The sequence below is a fragment of the Poecilia formosa genome, unplaced genomic scaffold, assembly GCF_000485575.1.
Source record: "Poecilia formosa unplaced genomic scaffold, Poecilia_formosa-5.1.2 Scaffold329, whole genome shotgun sequence".
NCBI lineage: Eukaryota > Metazoa > Chordata > Actinopteri > Cyprinodontiformes > Poeciliidae > Poecilia > Poecilia formosa.
Genome location: NW_006800268.1, coordinates 271,896 through 288,458, shown reverse-complemented (window position 1 = coordinate 288,458; position 16,563 = coordinate 271,896). Strand labels below are relative to the sequence as shown.

The 16,563-nt window shown below is 39.0% G+C and overlaps 1 protein-coding gene across 1 annotated transcript in view; it reads left to right on the top strand.

The window, feature by feature from the left end:
• adam28 (ADAM metallopeptidase domain 28) overlaps positions 1 to 16,304 on the top strand; it is a 27,602-nt gene extending 11,298 nt beyond the window's left edge. The window contains exons 11-31 of the mRNA XM_016661444.1: positions 673 to 854; positions 983 to 1,059; positions 1,510 to 1,588; positions 1,721 to 1,797; positions 2,565 to 2,748; positions 2,894 to 2,956; positions 3,580 to 3,651; positions 3,841 to 4,010; positions 5,801 to 5,882; positions 7,154 to 7,287; positions 8,094 to 8,271; positions 9,881 to 9,970; positions 10,801 to 10,996; positions 11,086 to 11,191; positions 11,963 to 12,122; positions 12,207 to 12,287; positions 13,023 to 13,116; positions 13,192 to 13,297; positions 13,373 to 13,466; positions 13,545 to 13,634; positions 15,549 to 16,304. Of these exons, the coding sequence (XP_016516930.1) occupies positions 673 to 854; positions 983 to 1,059; positions 1,510 to 1,588; positions 1,721 to 1,797; positions 2,565 to 2,748; positions 2,894 to 2,956; positions 3,580 to 3,651; positions 3,841 to 4,010; positions 5,801 to 5,882; positions 7,154 to 7,287; positions 8,094 to 8,271; positions 9,881 to 9,970; positions 10,801 to 10,996; positions 11,086 to 11,191; positions 11,963 to 12,122; positions 12,207 to 12,287; positions 13,023 to 13,116; positions 13,192 to 13,297; positions 13,373 to 13,466; positions 13,545 to 13,634; positions 15,549 to 15,581 (2,348 nt within the window). The 3' untranslated portion in view covers positions 15,582 to 16,304. The remainder of the gene's footprint in view (positions 1 to 672; positions 855 to 982; positions 1,060 to 1,509; positions 1,589 to 1,720; positions 1,798 to 2,564; positions 2,749 to 2,893; positions 2,957 to 3,579; positions 3,652 to 3,840; positions 4,011 to 5,800; positions 5,883 to 7,153; positions 7,288 to 8,093; positions 8,272 to 9,880; positions 9,971 to 10,800; positions 10,997 to 11,085; positions 11,192 to 11,962; positions 12,123 to 12,206; positions 12,288 to 13,022; positions 13,117 to 13,191; positions 13,298 to 13,372; positions 13,467 to 13,544; positions 13,635 to 15,548) is intronic.
• Positions 16,305 to 16,563: the final 259 nt, after the last annotated feature.

The window sequence follows — 16,563 nt, the reverse complement described above, 5'->3', positions numbered from 1 at the left end:
GCGTCAGCGAGAAATCAAACCCTGGCTTACAGATATCTTTCCTGTTCAAGCTGTGCAACTTTAACAAACAGCTTACGAGAAATCCATGACAAAGTTTGTCCTCATTCAGTACCGTCTTGTGGAAACATTTACAACATAATACATTCAAACAGCTAGGTCAGGGATTGATGGTGCATTTAGCTGTGTAAAGCATTAGAGGTAAGAGGTTGTCAGGGTGGCTCAGCCAACAAAATGTTAGGAATTAGTGCATCTACTCCAAGTAGTATAACCATTTCTAAACGGAGACTTCTGTTTACTGTTTACTTCTCCCAGCATGTTGGACGATGTGTATTGCTGGGAAAAATGACTCCAGCATGGAGGATTGTTGATAAGTTTTGCTGAGGTCACCATAAACGATGAAAGATTTATCATTTATGATAAAGTGGGGTAGATCGGTATTGCAAAAACAAGTGGGTTTATGACTGTCACCACGCAGCAGCTGCAACTAATCCAGGTTGTACACAAATGCAACTAATTCAGTGTCTTTCACAAGAAAGCTTTCCGACATGAGTTTGTGAGGGTTCATGTGGATGAAAACTTTTCTGAAGCCGATCCCATAGGATATTTGAAACGGCACACTGTTCGACTGACTTACACTTCAGATGTTCCTTTACGAGGCTTGGAGTTCTTGATTTACTTTTGATGGCTTGAGGAGAACCTTAAATATGGTGGGAAGAGATTTGGATATGGTATATCCATCTGCCGTCTCCTTTTGTGTGTTCACAGAAAGCCACAATCCAACCTTTGAAGTGGGGACAGACTATGAGGTGGTTCGTCCTGTCAGACTTCATGCAGTCAGGAAAAGAAGCACAGAGGTAGATCTTCCTACTTCAATTTCATGTAGATTGATTATTTCATATACTTTTACAAGTTCTGAGTGTGGCTTTGAGAATGAAAAAAAACTAAACAGAAAGCATAATTTTCATTTCTCTATCCCCTTCAGAACGTCAGACCAGAGACGATTAAATATGCAATGACTGTTGGAGGAAGAGACATTCATTTACAACTTGAGAAAAATAAGTATGTTCTCACTTCCCTGGCGTGGGAGTGTAAATCTTGTGTGTGTGTGTGTGTGTGTGTGTGTGTGTGCGTTTGTAATACCTTGTGGGGACCATTTTCCTGACACATACTACATTAGATTTAGGACTAAGGTGTGAATTGAGTTTTGGTTATGGTTATTTATGTAAAGACTGGGTTAGGATAAGGGTAAGGTTTAGGCTGTAGAAATGAATAGAAGTCAATGGAACTTCCCCCACAACAATAGCCACGCAAACATGTGTATGTCTGTCTGTGTTTAAAATAAGAAAAAAAAAAAAAACCCACCCACACAGTGGTATAAGTTCCTTGTAATGAATATCACATCTCAGAATCAAGGTTGAATTTGGTTGAAATGGTTCCTTCATGAAAGGAACCATTTCAGTTCCTTATATAGAACAAAGATTATGCATATGATTTCATATTTCTCATCAGTGAGTTACTAACCCGAGACTACTCAGAAACCTACTACCAAGAAGATGGAACTCGGGTCACCACGAGACCACATGATGTCGTAAGTTTTTTTTGAACGAGTTTGAATTTTGTGTGCATAATTTTAGGTGTATAGGTATTTGGAAAATTAAAGTTAAAAAAAATTGCTATTGATGATTTACATTCATCCCTGTTAATATTCTGTCTTGGTCAGGATCACTGTTACTACCATGGAAAGATTGTGAATGACAGCAAGTCATCTGCTAGCATCAGTACATGTGAGGGACTCAGGTAACCGCCTCACATATCTGTTCATCATGTTATGTGTGTGAAATGCTGATTTAGTGTAGATAAAGTGGAACGGTTTCAGTTGAACAGCTTCATTATTGCATGTTAAATTTTATAGCTTGTATAAAGCCTTGGACACACAATGGAATTAGAATGAAATTAGTTTCATTCTAGGAAATGAGACTGTTATCTCGAAAGATGAAACAGTAAAGTAGGAGTTTATGCTTTGAAAAGACTGATTTACTTTTTTTACTTTTTTTTTTTCATTCAAAATTTATTTCAAAATGTCAAAGGTCATTAATTCCTTTCTAATTAATCGGTGGATTTGGGTTTGCAAATAAAAACAAAATGGTTGAGAATATCATTAACATTATGTTCATACAGTCACATATTTCTCCCTACTGAAGACATGAACACCTTCAGACAGACGAGAACTAAAATTAAGAAAATCCAAATGCAGCAAAATTCTGCCTATTTTAAGTAAAGATTATATTTTCAAAATTAAGCTAGCTTGACCTGACTAAGCTATCTTGAATGCTACATACACACAGATTAATTCATGGCATGGGACAATTTGAAAAGGAATTTTTTTCTATCCCAGTCAGAAAATTGTCATTTTGTGCCGAATTAGAAAATAGTTGGACACAAAACCTAAAGATGCTAACATCTATCCTGGTTAACCATCTTCTTCCTTTCATTTGCTTGGTGGTGAACTGCAGTGAGTGTTTTACTGATGCCTGCTCTCAAAAGAGGATACCTTCTGGGTTTAGGGGTTACTTCAGGACGTCTGAACAGCGGTACCTGATTGAGCCTCTATCTGGTGGCGACGAGGGTGAGCACGCTGTGACGACCGTAAACGACAGGAACTTGTCACCTGCAGTGTGTGGTGTTACAAACACTTCCTGGGAGGACGACATGGAACCTCCAACAAGCCGGAGCCGCTCCAGATCTGGGGTTGGTACATGTTTGTGCCTTGGTCTCGCTGTCGGAGGTTAAATGTGACTTTGGGTGGCAGGGATACAGTCAGAAAACGTTATAGAAATGACTACGGTGATGTAAAGCTCTATGGGGAAACTGAAATGTTTTTGACTCGTTTCAGGGTCTTCCTGTTCTACTGCAGCAGAAATACATCGAACTCGTTCTTGTAGCTGATAATCGAGCGGTAAGAATTTCAATAATTCTATTTCATTGTGATATTACACATCTCATAGGTTATTTGAAAATGATTCAACCATTCACTCACAATACTTGGTGTACTACATACACACACATATATATATATATACACACACATACATATGAAAAAGTACATGCAGTTAACATGCATAAATGTATTTATATTTAATGTATCATTAGCAAAAAAAACCAAAAAACTACACTATAAGTAATTTGTACCTCTCCTTTTGTTTGTACCTCAAGTTTGCCAGTTTAAATTTTCTCAAACTAAAATGAAACAGAGTTCCAAACTTATCTGCTGACTCTGCAAAATGGCTTCACTAATTCTGTTTCCTGTGCAGAATTAGGATTGTGGACTTCATATCAGGAGGTTTTTTTTTTATCTCATATAAAAGAGCTTAACAATTCTTCCTTCACTGTTTTAAATAGCAGCTCTGTTAATTAGCGTCATCATTCAGTGTTTCCTGTCAGGCAGAGTACTGAAATAGTTTTTAAAGTCACATACAGTCTTAACTTGTTGGTCTAAACTACGGCTGCCTCTCATAATGTGAATCAGCTGTTGGGAAACGGGATGTAACTTTTTTTTTATACAACCAAATATTGTTTCAGTATGCAAAGATGAACAAAGATCAGACCAAGCTGAGACAGAGGATATTTGAAATCGTCAACTTTGTCAACATGGTGAGTCACTGCTGCTGCTGCTGCCTTTCCTGGGCAAATTCCACAACAAATCATTTTATGGCTCAGCAAACAGTTTACATCATCCAGGTTGCTGCTTTTAATAATTTGTCTTTCGTTATATTGGAAAACCTCTGTAGGGCTTTGAATGGGAAACTGAATAGTTCACTTTGTTGTTATGATGACCTGCAGGCATACAAACCCCTGAAGACGTTTATTGGTCTGGTGGGTCTGGAGGTCTGGTCTAATACCGACCTGATCTCTGTGACCAACCCCGCTAACGACAACCTGGAGGCTTTCAAGACCTGGAGAAACTCCGAGCTGGTGAAACGGATAAAACACGACAACGCACACCTCATCAGGTCTGACTAACCTCTGAGTACAAGTCATTCTGTTTCTAGTCATCTTGAATGGAGTAACATCCCTTTCCAACTGTGCATGTGTTGTGCAACAGAAAGGATGTTGCATGAAGACAGGTGTATTATCAGATCAGAATGACCAAGATGTTCAGTTACTTCAGTAACTCTTGTATTTTATAGATTCACTACGCAAACATGAGCTGCGATTTTGCAACAATTTTGCCGGAAACCCACCTCACCCTAATGCAAAAACTTTTAAACCAAAAAATGTGAATTATTTCAAAATTGGTGTGTTTCCAATAAGTGGATTTATATTCATAATTCCACTTTGGTCAATGGTAGGTCAATGGAAATGCAGCAATAGTTTTTTAGCTTTTATTTCTGTTCATTTTGATGGTTGAAATTTTATGTTTATGGCCATGTTGAAGTCTACATAGTGCTGGGCGATACAGCTACAAAAAATGCATCACGATACAAGTCTTTCATATCAGTTGATATTGATAATTATTGATTTGTTGTTTGTTTTTTTCTTTTTCTTTCAATGTCTGAAATATTACCAAACTGGTGACATATCCACAGTTTCCTCTCTAGCTCTTCTACTCATTTTCTGCCTTCACTCCAAGCCGTTGTTTATTTTAAAGCAGTTATGAGGCACAGTGGTGAAACCTGAAACTGCTGCTGCTGCTCTAACAGGTTGTTGCTAGGTAACCAAACAGCGAATCAGCTGATGCAACCAACCTTCCTTAGCTGGCTAAAGCCTTTCCTCTGCCTACATCCCCCAGAATGCTGCTCGGCTCTGAATCAGAGTTCAGTGAAACTATTGAACAATCTATTGAACATATTTTCTATTGACACTGATTACGCGTACATCGCGTCATTGCCTGGCATTCATGCAGGAATGAATGCAAAAAAAACAAAACAACTTAAAATCATCTGAGATACTACTTTTTGGGTTTTCATTAGCTATAAATAATAATCATCAAAACTAATATAAATAAAAAATATTGACTTAAATCCATGCATTGTTAATACCTGTTACACCTGAGGCAGGGAACGCCTCAGGTGTAACAGGCAAAATAAATGACCTTATTAAATTAGATTCTGGTTTATTAAAATGCCTTTAGAAAATCCCAATCTGAACAGATCTGAATGTTCTAGATGTTTTTAGTTTCCAAACGACTCTTGTGCAACATGTTTCATCACTATGCCAAGATCTGCTGCAAAACAGCAGCGGTGTCATAATCTGGGCTCCTATGTTCACATCAGAGAATTTCTGAAAAAAAACACTGAAGGCATGTCCAAAAAAAAAAACAAAACAAAACAGAATCCATCATAACACATCTACTTCTGTGCAGTTATGTTAAAGACATATGGATAAACCATGCAATATGACAAACTGTAAACCAGCTGGCAGCCAAACAATGAAATGAAATGAAATGAAATTTTATTCGAACATGATACAAATATAAAAATAAAATAGTGCACAGTAACAAGAAGTGCATAAGAAAGAAGAGAAAATACAGATTTTTTGTTTCAGTTAACATATCATGCTCAAAATGGGGTAGGAAGAAGTGAGAACTTATAAACTTCTACCCCTAAACATGAACATGAAATTTCATAACCAATTTGTGCATTGGTGAAACCGGTAAGTATGTCTATGTACAAATGAGTACAGGAAGTAAAATACACAGAATTATAATAATCATATTTCCTGTAACTTTGTAGATGTTACATTTATTCAAATGAAGAACATAGAATGCAGCCGTGATGAAAAGCCTCAATGTGTCTTTCAGTGGGATCGACTTTGAAGGAGCCACTGTGGGTCTGGCTTACATCGGGACTCTGTGCACTGACCACTCGGTCGGGGTCGTACAGGTGAGCTGGAGCTAACTGCTCCTGGAACGGTTTAAGGGACACAACTCCAGGTCTGCCCTACGGATCATTTGGATCTAAATTGTTTCCAGATTATTGAGACTGTGCTGCTGTGACGGTTGGAAAAGAATGGAATATCATGACTGGAAAAATGTGGTATTTTGATATAAAAATGCTTGCCAACCCAGTAATATGAATTCTCAAATACTTCACTTCAGTCCTGACTAGATAATTTAATTGATGATTTGATTTGAAACCAAACTGCACTATTGTAGTTTGGTTAGTATTTCAGCAAAATCTTCACATGCGGATACAAGAACCTAACTTGTCACAGATGTTTCCTGGGGTTTGCTTTTTTTTCCTAACATTAGTGACTGAAAATTTCAACATGACCACCAGGATTGTCATGGGAAAAAAAAAATCTCTAAAATTGCCAATTAGATGTATTTAGAGTCAAAACACAGCCTACTTGTTTTGTACCTTAGCAAATGTATATTTTCTTGATCTTGTGTTTCCTTTTTCTTGGGGCCATTTTTTCCAAAATGGCCGCCACAGATTTGATGGAGAACAAATGTTTGCATTAAATCTGCAGTAGTTATTGCCAGATTGTCAGAAATTTAGGTTCTCTAACCACTAATTTGCTAAAAAAAAATATATTTATTATGTTAATACTATACTGCTACTCGCATAAAAAAAATAAAAAAAATTAAAAAAAAATCAGGGGAAGCTAATGCTAACCATTAAGGCGACTGTCACATCTTCATCTCCTTGTAAAGTCTTCAGTTTTGGCACATATTTCCTTAAAGTTTTATGAATAAGATTACTGATTACTGTTGTCAAAAACATGCGAGTCATAACGTTCACACAAGTCATAAAAATGGGTAACATTTTATTTCAAAAATGGCAGCCATCTTAAAAAATTGCCATCATTCTAAAATGGCTAAATGGAAATGTGAAGAACATACGACCTGAGGGTGAGCATACTAATTTTTATACTTATGTACACACTTGAAAGATTTTTACAGTAATGCGGGGAGTACTAGTGGTAGATACATTTCTGTTGTCCTATGCAGTACATGATACCCTATTCACTGTTTCCTGAGTGTTACCAAGAGAATATTAACATTTTCAAGTGGAATCCGATCAAGAAGCTGTAGAGGGAGCAAAAGATTAGGACGATGTCAATGAGGCCTTCCAACCTCAAAGTCTTGGTGGTTCTTCATTGAAGTTAGACTGCAGGTTCTTGGCTCAGCTGCGCCTCTATTCGTCTTTAGGATCACAACACCCGAGCCATTGCAGTGGGAGCGACTCTGGCCCACGAGATGGGCCACAACCTGGGCATGAGTCACGACGACTCCAGTGCCTGCTCCTGTTCTGGGGACAGCTGCATCATGGCCGCAGCTCTCAGGTAAGAAACGGTGGCTAGCTGCCTCAAAGGGCGTGTTTGTTAAAGTAGGTCAGCCACCGATGCTGTCAAAGATTGCCTTGTTTACGTACAGTTCTCTCACTGTGCGTGTGTGTGTGTGTGCGCGCGCGCGTGGGTGTTGTGAGAGAAAGATAAGCAGCAGAATGGAGAACACAGGATTTGCTGCTGATGTGTAAACTATAATATAACTGGAGTTTGGAACTTTTCCTTTCCTGATTTGGTGACAGGACTGTAAAGAAAAGGTCAGAGTGCTGCAGCTTTAACAGGCTAACACTGCAGCACCAATTTAAAGTAGATGTGACTTTATACACATCTACTAACGTCACAGTAGATGCTATGTCTTGGCTGTGTAGCACTTGGGGAGACAAGTGTCAGACCAGAAGTATATTGCCGTTTTAATATCTTACGGCACATTATAATTACTAATGAAATAATCAGTAATGTAAAAGTAAATTAGTAATAACTGAGCCAAACTTTGATAAGAGACGTTTAACATTATACATCATCATGAAGCTGTGGGACCAAGAGACCAGGAGAGCAGGCCTAACTGCCACTGGATCCTGAATATTTTGACAGATGAAGCAGAAAGCTGTAAGGACATGTCTCCATGTCTCTGTAGCTCAGAACTGGGATTCCTCAGGGATAAGTGCTAAGCTCTTTGTTTTGTTTTTTTGATTATTTAAACCAAGTTCTAATTTTTTCCGGGCAATCTTGAGGTCTGTTGCTAACTGTGGTGTCTTACTTGGGAGCTAAAAAAAAAACCAACAAACTTTATTTGTTCTTGGCAGCTATAACATTCCACGCACGTTCAGTACCTGCAGCTCCGCCAACTATGAGAGGTACCTGACAACCCGCAACCCCAGCTGCATATTCGACAAACCAGACTTCACCAGCATCGTGGCTCCAGGAGTCTGTGGGAACGGATTTTTGGAAAAGGGAGAGCAGTGCGACTGTGGCTCTGTGGAGGTACAAAAAAACAGCCCTTTATCTAAAATAAAAAAAATTTAAATGGCCTTACTTAAAACTGCTATGCTGCTTTTCACAATAAAGAGGACATTTCGGATTTTAGTTTAGTCATAATTTCCTTGAAAGGCTGATTTCCAAATAAGTCGATGCAATTTTAAAAAATAGATTTCAATTTCATTACTGAACTTTTTTTTGAATGCATTAAGAAATATACTCAAATCCAAAACCTCTGCCAGCAGACACCCGCCTGTACCAAACTAAAAATATTTTAACGCAAATTAAATACAAATTCATTCAAAGACAGAAAACTAACCCTCTGTTTAACATAGAGACGACTCAGTCATTTAAAAAAATATATATATATCAGATGCATTCATTGCTTAAGACAACAGTCCAGAATATGAAGCTTAGAAATTATCTGTAGCCTGAAGCTGCAGAAAATTCCTGGAAGAAAACCTGCTGAATGGAGCAGCAGCAGTACAGACCTCAGTTCAAATGAAAATATGTTGCGAGACATGAACACTGAACACTCTGCACATTCAGGGCTCAGACAAGCTATACAAAAACTGCACTTTTAATTGAAACAAGGGGTTGACTACACAAATAAAATATTTAATTGAAAATTAGGAGCTGCAGTCCCCAATGATTGACAGATTAAAGAAAAAACCTGGTGACAGAAAAATGACCAATTCCATTGTTTAGTTAATCATGGGGTTTTTTTAAGGAAAAAGTCTTAAATTGAATGTATGTATTCCACGTGTATGTCAAAAACAGATTGAAATTTGTTTATAGATTTGACGCAGTGGCACAGATTTGTCTCCATTCGGCATTTAAAACCAACGTTTGGGGCTTTTATCAATCTAACAGAAGTTCCTGTCATCGTCGAAGTTTCGTGATCTGGAATCTTCCTGACAAACCAAGACATGTTTCTGTTTTAAAGCCATTACCAAGCGGGTGATTCTAGGAAACAACCAGCAGCACTCAGCTGGGCATCCAACTCTCTGCTTGTTTTTTCCTCATCGCTGTTTGGTCTTTATTTCTTCTAATTAGCACTACTGACTAGACTCTTATTTATTGTTATATTTAACTTCTCAGTTCTCCCCTTCAGTTACTTTAAGGCTGCTGAAAGCCTTTGACAAGTCACGTTAAGGTTTCTTATAACGCCATGCAGTCGATTTCACAACGCAGAACATTCCTTTCAGAGTTCTGCTTGGACCTGTTGTCAGCTCTGGTGGAAATCACTGGCTGCACATGCAGCATACCTCAGAATTATGGCTGCGGTCGGTCGCCTGTTGGAGCAGCATGCAGAGCAGAAGCTAACACTGCTAACATGAAGCCAGGTTTTAAGCGACTGACTGGACAGAGAGATTTCAGCGAGATTTGTTTCCAGCATTACCTTTGTCCTGTACACGACTGGAGTGAAAAGATCAACTTCGCCGCGATTGAACGTTCCCCTAATCGCTCACCATGATGCAATGCCACAAAAAATAAGCTGCAAACTTTGCAAAAATACAATATTGATTGATACAGGATGTGACGGGGTTTAATGCAAAGTTTCACATGTGAGAAATTCTCTGACGCTTCAAGTTAAACACGTTGCCGTTTACAGGAATGCACCAACCCGTGCTGCAACGCCACCACCTGCACCCTGAGCGCAGGTTCACAATGTGCTGAAGGCGAGTGCTGCGAGAACTGCAAGGTGAGTCGACATCATTCATCACCTCTCAGCCTAACAGCCCAGTGACGGCAAAGCTCCCGTGGACATCAGCAACACAATTGTTTGGCGCACTACCGCCCTCTTGTGGACTTTGAGTTATAACAAAAAAAATTTTATGAAAAAGTACTTTTCTTGGGGGGTGGATTTTGCTTTGTGTCACGTTTAAATGTTTTAGATCACATGTCAAACTCAATCCGACTCGCCACAACCATGTATGTGGCCCTCAACCTTCCAGATAGCAGTTGTTTTATCAAATCAAGGCATTTTTATCTGTATAAACTGTCAAATGTAAGAAAAATGTTCAATATTTCATTTTAAGTACTTATCGAATTTTAAGTATAATATGAGAGACAGTTATTTATTAATATTTTAGCAGGTTATTGATGGACTTCACCAATAAATTCTGCCACAACTAACCTTTCGAAGACATTCAAGATCTGGATCTGGCTGAAAATAAGTTTTTGACGTTCCTGTTTTAGATCATAAAACAAATTCCAATATGAGACAAAGACAATCTGAGTAATGGAGACATTAAAAAAACTGTAGCCACAACTTTTTCAAATCTATATAGAAAAATTATTTCCCTGATTAGAAATGAGTCACGCACTGGAACCATCAGATCTGAAATACAGAAGGCATTTCAAGATGCTTTCTTTTAATTACTTGCTGCACCATTATTCTACATTTTGATAAGGCTTGTATCACAAAACATACAGCTCTGCATCCAGCAAACGCCTGGATGCTTTAAATCCACCGTCAGCACCAGAGACGTTCGCGTCATGTCTTGTGGTAACGGGATTTGCTCCACCCAGATCCAGCCTCGCTCTATCGAGTGCCGCAGGAAGAAGGACGACTGCGACCTGGCAGAGTACTGCGACGGGAAGAGCACCACCTGTCCCGAGGACGTGTTCGCTGTGAACGGGCTCCCATGCGATAAGGGTCTGGGCTACTGCTACAACGGTCAGTGTCCACAGAGGGCAGCGCAGTGCAAGAAGGTCTACGGCAACGGTAAGCGACTCGGCTTTCAGGTGACGTTCAAAAGTGAGACTAACAACAACGAGGTCAGCTGTGAAACGGTTTGATTCTTGTCTCTCCAGCTGCCGATGAGGCTCCTTCGTCCTGCTACAACTACAACACTAAAGGAAGTAACTATGGTTACTGCAGACGCTTCTCCAACATCGACTTTATTCCCTGCCAAAAACAGTGAGTCTCAGAACAGTCCTTATAATTATTATTATCCCCAACTCTAGTGATGCACCAAACAAACCAGCAGAAACTAACAGTCAACACAGCTGATGGCTCCGATCGGTGACTGACAGGCCTGAAACAACCTGCTGTTCAGTAAATACAACTAAACTGATCGTCGCCGGTTGTGATCCGTATTCCCAATATGAAATAATTGGCTTTTATTAATCCTTTCCTAAAATGCAGGTCAACTAAAATCTCTATTTTTTAACAAATAAATGAATAAGTAGCTTTAAAGGATTGTTTGTTTATTTGAATCCCCATCAGCCACTACTGTAACAATGGCTGCTCTTCCAGGAATCCACATCATAAAACAAATATTGCAAAAACAGTCGCATAAATTCACAGTTCTACCACTTGATAACAAAATTAAGCTTAAAGGTGGCCTATTATATTACTAGAAAAAATAAAGTCAAATTTTCTAGAAAAACTAAGGAAAGCCCAGAGCTCCAAACTTTGAATCTCTGAAATTTCCAGTTTTTTTTTTCCAAATTTTTTGAATTTATTTTCAAAGTTTTTTTTTTTTTTGGCAGAAATTTTCCCCAGATTTTTTCCATCTGCCATGGCCCCATTACAAAATCAAAATGAAACCTCAAAGGCATCTGAGAACTGGAGTCGATTACTAAGTCTGATTGGTGCATCTCTAATTGGTCGAGATATTTCCCATTCAGCTCCCTCAGGTGAAGTTCAGGGACAGACGTAAACATGAGCCTCTTGTTTTCTGTGCAGAGATGTTTTGTGTGGGAAGCTCTTCTGCCAGGGCGGCAATCCAAACCCAATCTACGGCCAAATGGTCACATTTTCTGGGGTCTGCAAGGCGATGTTCTTTACCGACTACACCAAAGACTACGGGCAGGTGGATGAAGGCACCATGTGTGGAGAGGGAAAGGTACTCGTTTTTCACTTTTTCCAAGTTTTTAGATTTATCATCCTGTGTTCGCAGCAGCTTCAAAGTGTGTCTGTGTGTTTCAAGGTGTGCAGCCAGAACCAGTGCATGGATCTCGAGAGTGCGTACAGAAACACAAACTGCTCGGCAAAATGCCCCGGCAACGCTGTGAGTACACACCAGCATGACAGCTTTCCTAAACGCTAACTGTGTCTAGATTGGAGTGATAAACATTCTGCAACCGGCACCAGCTGTTCATCTGGAGCCGTCACTTTCTGTCTTCTCAGATGTCCAATTTAGAGCAACTCCACAACATTTTCTGTTAAGTGCTTTAAAAAAAATCACTAATAAAGCTTGACATGTCAATTTTAAAGAATAAAGTAAGGTTTACTTCTTAATAGTAAATGGTAAATAGAGTAGGGACGCAACAATCCACTTTTTTCACTTCCGATACCGATATCTGAGGTTTAGTACCGATCCAAAAACAGATTAATTGATTAAAAATGTCTTTTTTAACACAAACATAAAGGTATTAAATACAAATGTGCAATTAGGAGCAGAACAGCCAATGTAAAGAATAAAGAAACTGAAACGGACAAAAACAAACTGCAATAAATAGTTTGTTTTTGTGCAATTAGGAATTAGAAAGTGCAAATAAGACTTCTAAACATAATGTAAAATAAATACTAAAGCCTGATGTCACTCAGAGCATGGAGCATAGAGTTAGACTGAATAGATCTGCCCTTATGGATAAGGCAGATTGTCACCGATACCCCCATCTGGATTTTATTTCAATCTGATAGTGTGTGTGTGTTCAGGGTCCAATGTGTGTGTTCAGGGTCCAGTCTGTGTGTTCAGGGTCCAGTCTGTGTGTTCATGGTTTAATGTGTGTGTTCTCTTCAGGTGTGCAATCACAGGAGTGAGTGTCAGTGCCTGCCCGGCTGGTTGCCTCCTAACTGCGGAGCAAAGGATGATGCTTTCAGTTCTCTGTCCACTGGTACGAACCGTCTCCAGGTGTTCATCAGCACAAATCCTGGATTCAGATAAACTCATGTCTGATTCATTCCTGCAGGAGCAATCATCGCCATCTCCCTGGCTGTCATTCTGGTGATCCTCGGCCTGGTTTTTGGGGTTGTGGGGTTCATGTGTAGGAAGAAACATAGTCCAACCCTGCCAGTGTAAGCGACATTCACCCCACAGATGGTTTTATTGTTCCTGTTCGTCATGATGATGACCGAATTCCTTCCCAACAGTTCACAGACGCAGAGAAAAGCTCCAGCAGTAAGCAGCTCTGCACCTCATGTCAACCAGGAATACACCATCAGTCAGCCCAGGCCACTCAGACAGGTAAACGGCACGGCATCGTGACGCAGGACTGTACATCAGCTGCTCAATATACTTAGAACTATATGGCTCAACTTTTAGGCACCGAAGCCCAAAGGAGCTCCGCCTCCTCCACCTCCAGCAGGGAACCGACCCAAACCACCGAGCCAGAACTACATCGCTGCACGCCAGGTAAACACTTCCTCTGGGACAGCTGCCATGGTGTATTAAGGCCATTGCAGATAGAAAGTAAAAGTAGTAAAAAAAAAATTTCAAAGAATCAGACGTTTTTTCAAATTTTCATTTTCTGAAATTTTTTAGAAGAAAAATGGTGGAATTTCTAAGTTTGAAAAGTCAAAAATTCTAAAAGTCAAAAATTTGCAGAGCTCAAATTTTGAGATCAAAATTAAACTTGGAAAATTACAAAATTTCGAAAAATTTTCAAAAGCTACTGAGATCAATCTAAACATTTCAGAATTTTTGGTTGAAATTTGGCTCTTTTTTAAAAATCTACAATGGCCGTATTACGCCACCGTAACAGACTTTGGCCGATCGTACAGTGGATCAGTCGCTCCGCCCACGCAGAAGTATACCTCAGGTAGAGCGAACCTCCAGTAAACAAACAGTTATAATAGTTGAGATAGTGAAGCTCACTGCTACCTGAGACATTTTTGCCTTATCAAACACTAAGGCAAAGATGACAGACATTAACATTTAAAAAATAAAATAAATAGAACGAGCTATACATTAGGGTTATTTGCGGAAAACTACAGAGAAATTAATGTCAAAGCCCAAGGGTCTAGTAAAGGATTACAGATATGGAACGCCAAATTGCTTGTGAAATTAATGAATGTGAAGGAACGTTCTGGGTCGACCCAGACACAATTGATCACGTATGTTTTACAAAGAAACAGCACAGCACACAATCGAGCTTTATGCATTAATCTTCGATTTAACCATTCAACATTAAAGATGAAATTCTAACAAAAAAAAGAGGGTGATTTATATGCAGTTACCTTCATACAGACGAACACGTGGAAGGTATGCCGTCGATCAGAACGGTTGTGTTCAGTTGCTCATGGTCGGCCGCAGACTCCATTTGGGTTTTAGAAATCGAATAAAATATTCCGTGTTCTAAATTCTCTAGATAAAGCGTGACGTAATTGCATATCCCCCAATGACTAACGTTTAACAATTTTTCCGAATTATTTTTTCACCAAATCTTGATGAATCTTGACTCAACTTCGACAGAGGTTCAGTTCCTTCAGGTGTTTGACTTCAGAACAAATTGCGGCCGCCGATTGGTTAGTTGCTGACAAACCCACTGGATTGATTGACAGGCAGCTTCGTGTTCAAAAGAGGGAGATTTAAAAAAAAAACTAAGACGTCAATTATAGATGTAATGTTTCACCAGTAACAACCGAAAAAGTGGTGAAAATCAAAACTGACCACTAGAGGGCAGCACAAACAGACATAAACACAACACTGTTTCTTTTTAACAGCCCAGCTCCAGTTATAGCTAGCAGGTGGTGTAAATCTCACATTTCTTGCTTTTTTTTTCCCTTCCCTGTCTGTGCTGTCATTAATCTGGCAACAAGTAACACATTCCAAATAAATAAATAAATAAATAAATAATCAGCTAACGCTAAAGGAAACAAGTCTAGCTACAGTGTAAATTGAGAGAGCTGGTAGTTGCTGAGGATGATGGCTCTTTAAAAATTACTATTTTATTCATTAACTGAGATGGAAATCATCTAAACTAGCCCAGCCCTATGTAAGTAATGATTTAAACCCGTGTAAAATAATTTGTTAACATTTTTTAGTTCATTGTCACCAAACCTCAATACTGCTAGACTTGTAGAATCAATAAATCACTTAAATAATAACTGCCAGACAACATGACACAACATAAAACAGACTCAGAGTTGGAAAAAAAAAAAAGCCAGATATAATGCCCATGTAACAGTGACCCAGCAGTGGCAACTGTAAGGGTCTGCCGCCCAACCCCCAGGGAATCATGTTCAAAGGCATAAAGGGTCATTTTCTTCAATCAAGACATAAATATAAATATATGTTTATATATTTATATTTGTTTGTTTATCCCAGGCTCTGAGACCTGTACCTCCCCCAAAGGTCTGATGTGCAGCCTGGTGCCAAGTGTTGGTGAACACTGACACCTTCCCTCTGGTCTTCAACTAGAGGCAGCTGGCCGGCCACAGGGACAGAGTCCTGTTTGCATCAACCTCAACAGGAAGTACAAACTGAACTTGTGTGGCACCCTACTATGGATTTCACAGGGATTCACTTCTGTTTTCTTATGGCACATTTGTGTACTGTACATTAAATTGACCCTGACTGTAATTAATGTATATTATTTTCTAACATTGTTGGGGCAGAGCTGCTTTTAGCTGCAGTGTTTGTTTCTCTGTGACTCCTGTGGAACCAGCCCGTTTGAAAGTGGCGCGTTGGACTGCAGTTACTGCATGTTTGCATTTCATGTTCCATATCAAGCCATGTCTTTGTTCATAAGAAACTGTGAAATATGTTTTTATATTTATATTTTATTTACATTGCCAATGTAATGTGCAAGCAGTGTCGTTGTAAAATAATTTTTTAGCTCGTGTTTACATCAGAGTTGACAAATCATCAAATGTCTGCTGGTGGTTTAACTTCATTTCCAGGAAATAAATCATAATGTTGGCAGACTGAACTCAGAATACCCAATGAACGTTGTAAATTTGTAATTATTTGACTTTTGTTTCATAATCAAATTGTGTTAAAATAGCAAAAATGATGACACAAGCAGCATTTCAGATGAATGTAATTGTTAAAACTCAACAAATAGAATGAAAAACAAACCGCCATGTGCTTTTTATGTTGTAGTCTTGTGCTCCATAGGAGGTCATAACCCTGGTGGGGTGAACTAAAGAAGAGTGGGGCTCAGAATACAGAATTTTCAGCACTAAAATCTAAATAGATAGGAAAACTCCTTTCAAGAAAACCATTTAACATATAACAGACGTTTTTTCTCTTGTCGACTTTTCCCAAGAATATCTCCAAAGGAAATGGAAATGTTGAAAAACTATACAGCTAGACCAAGGAAAATCGGAGCGCTAACACA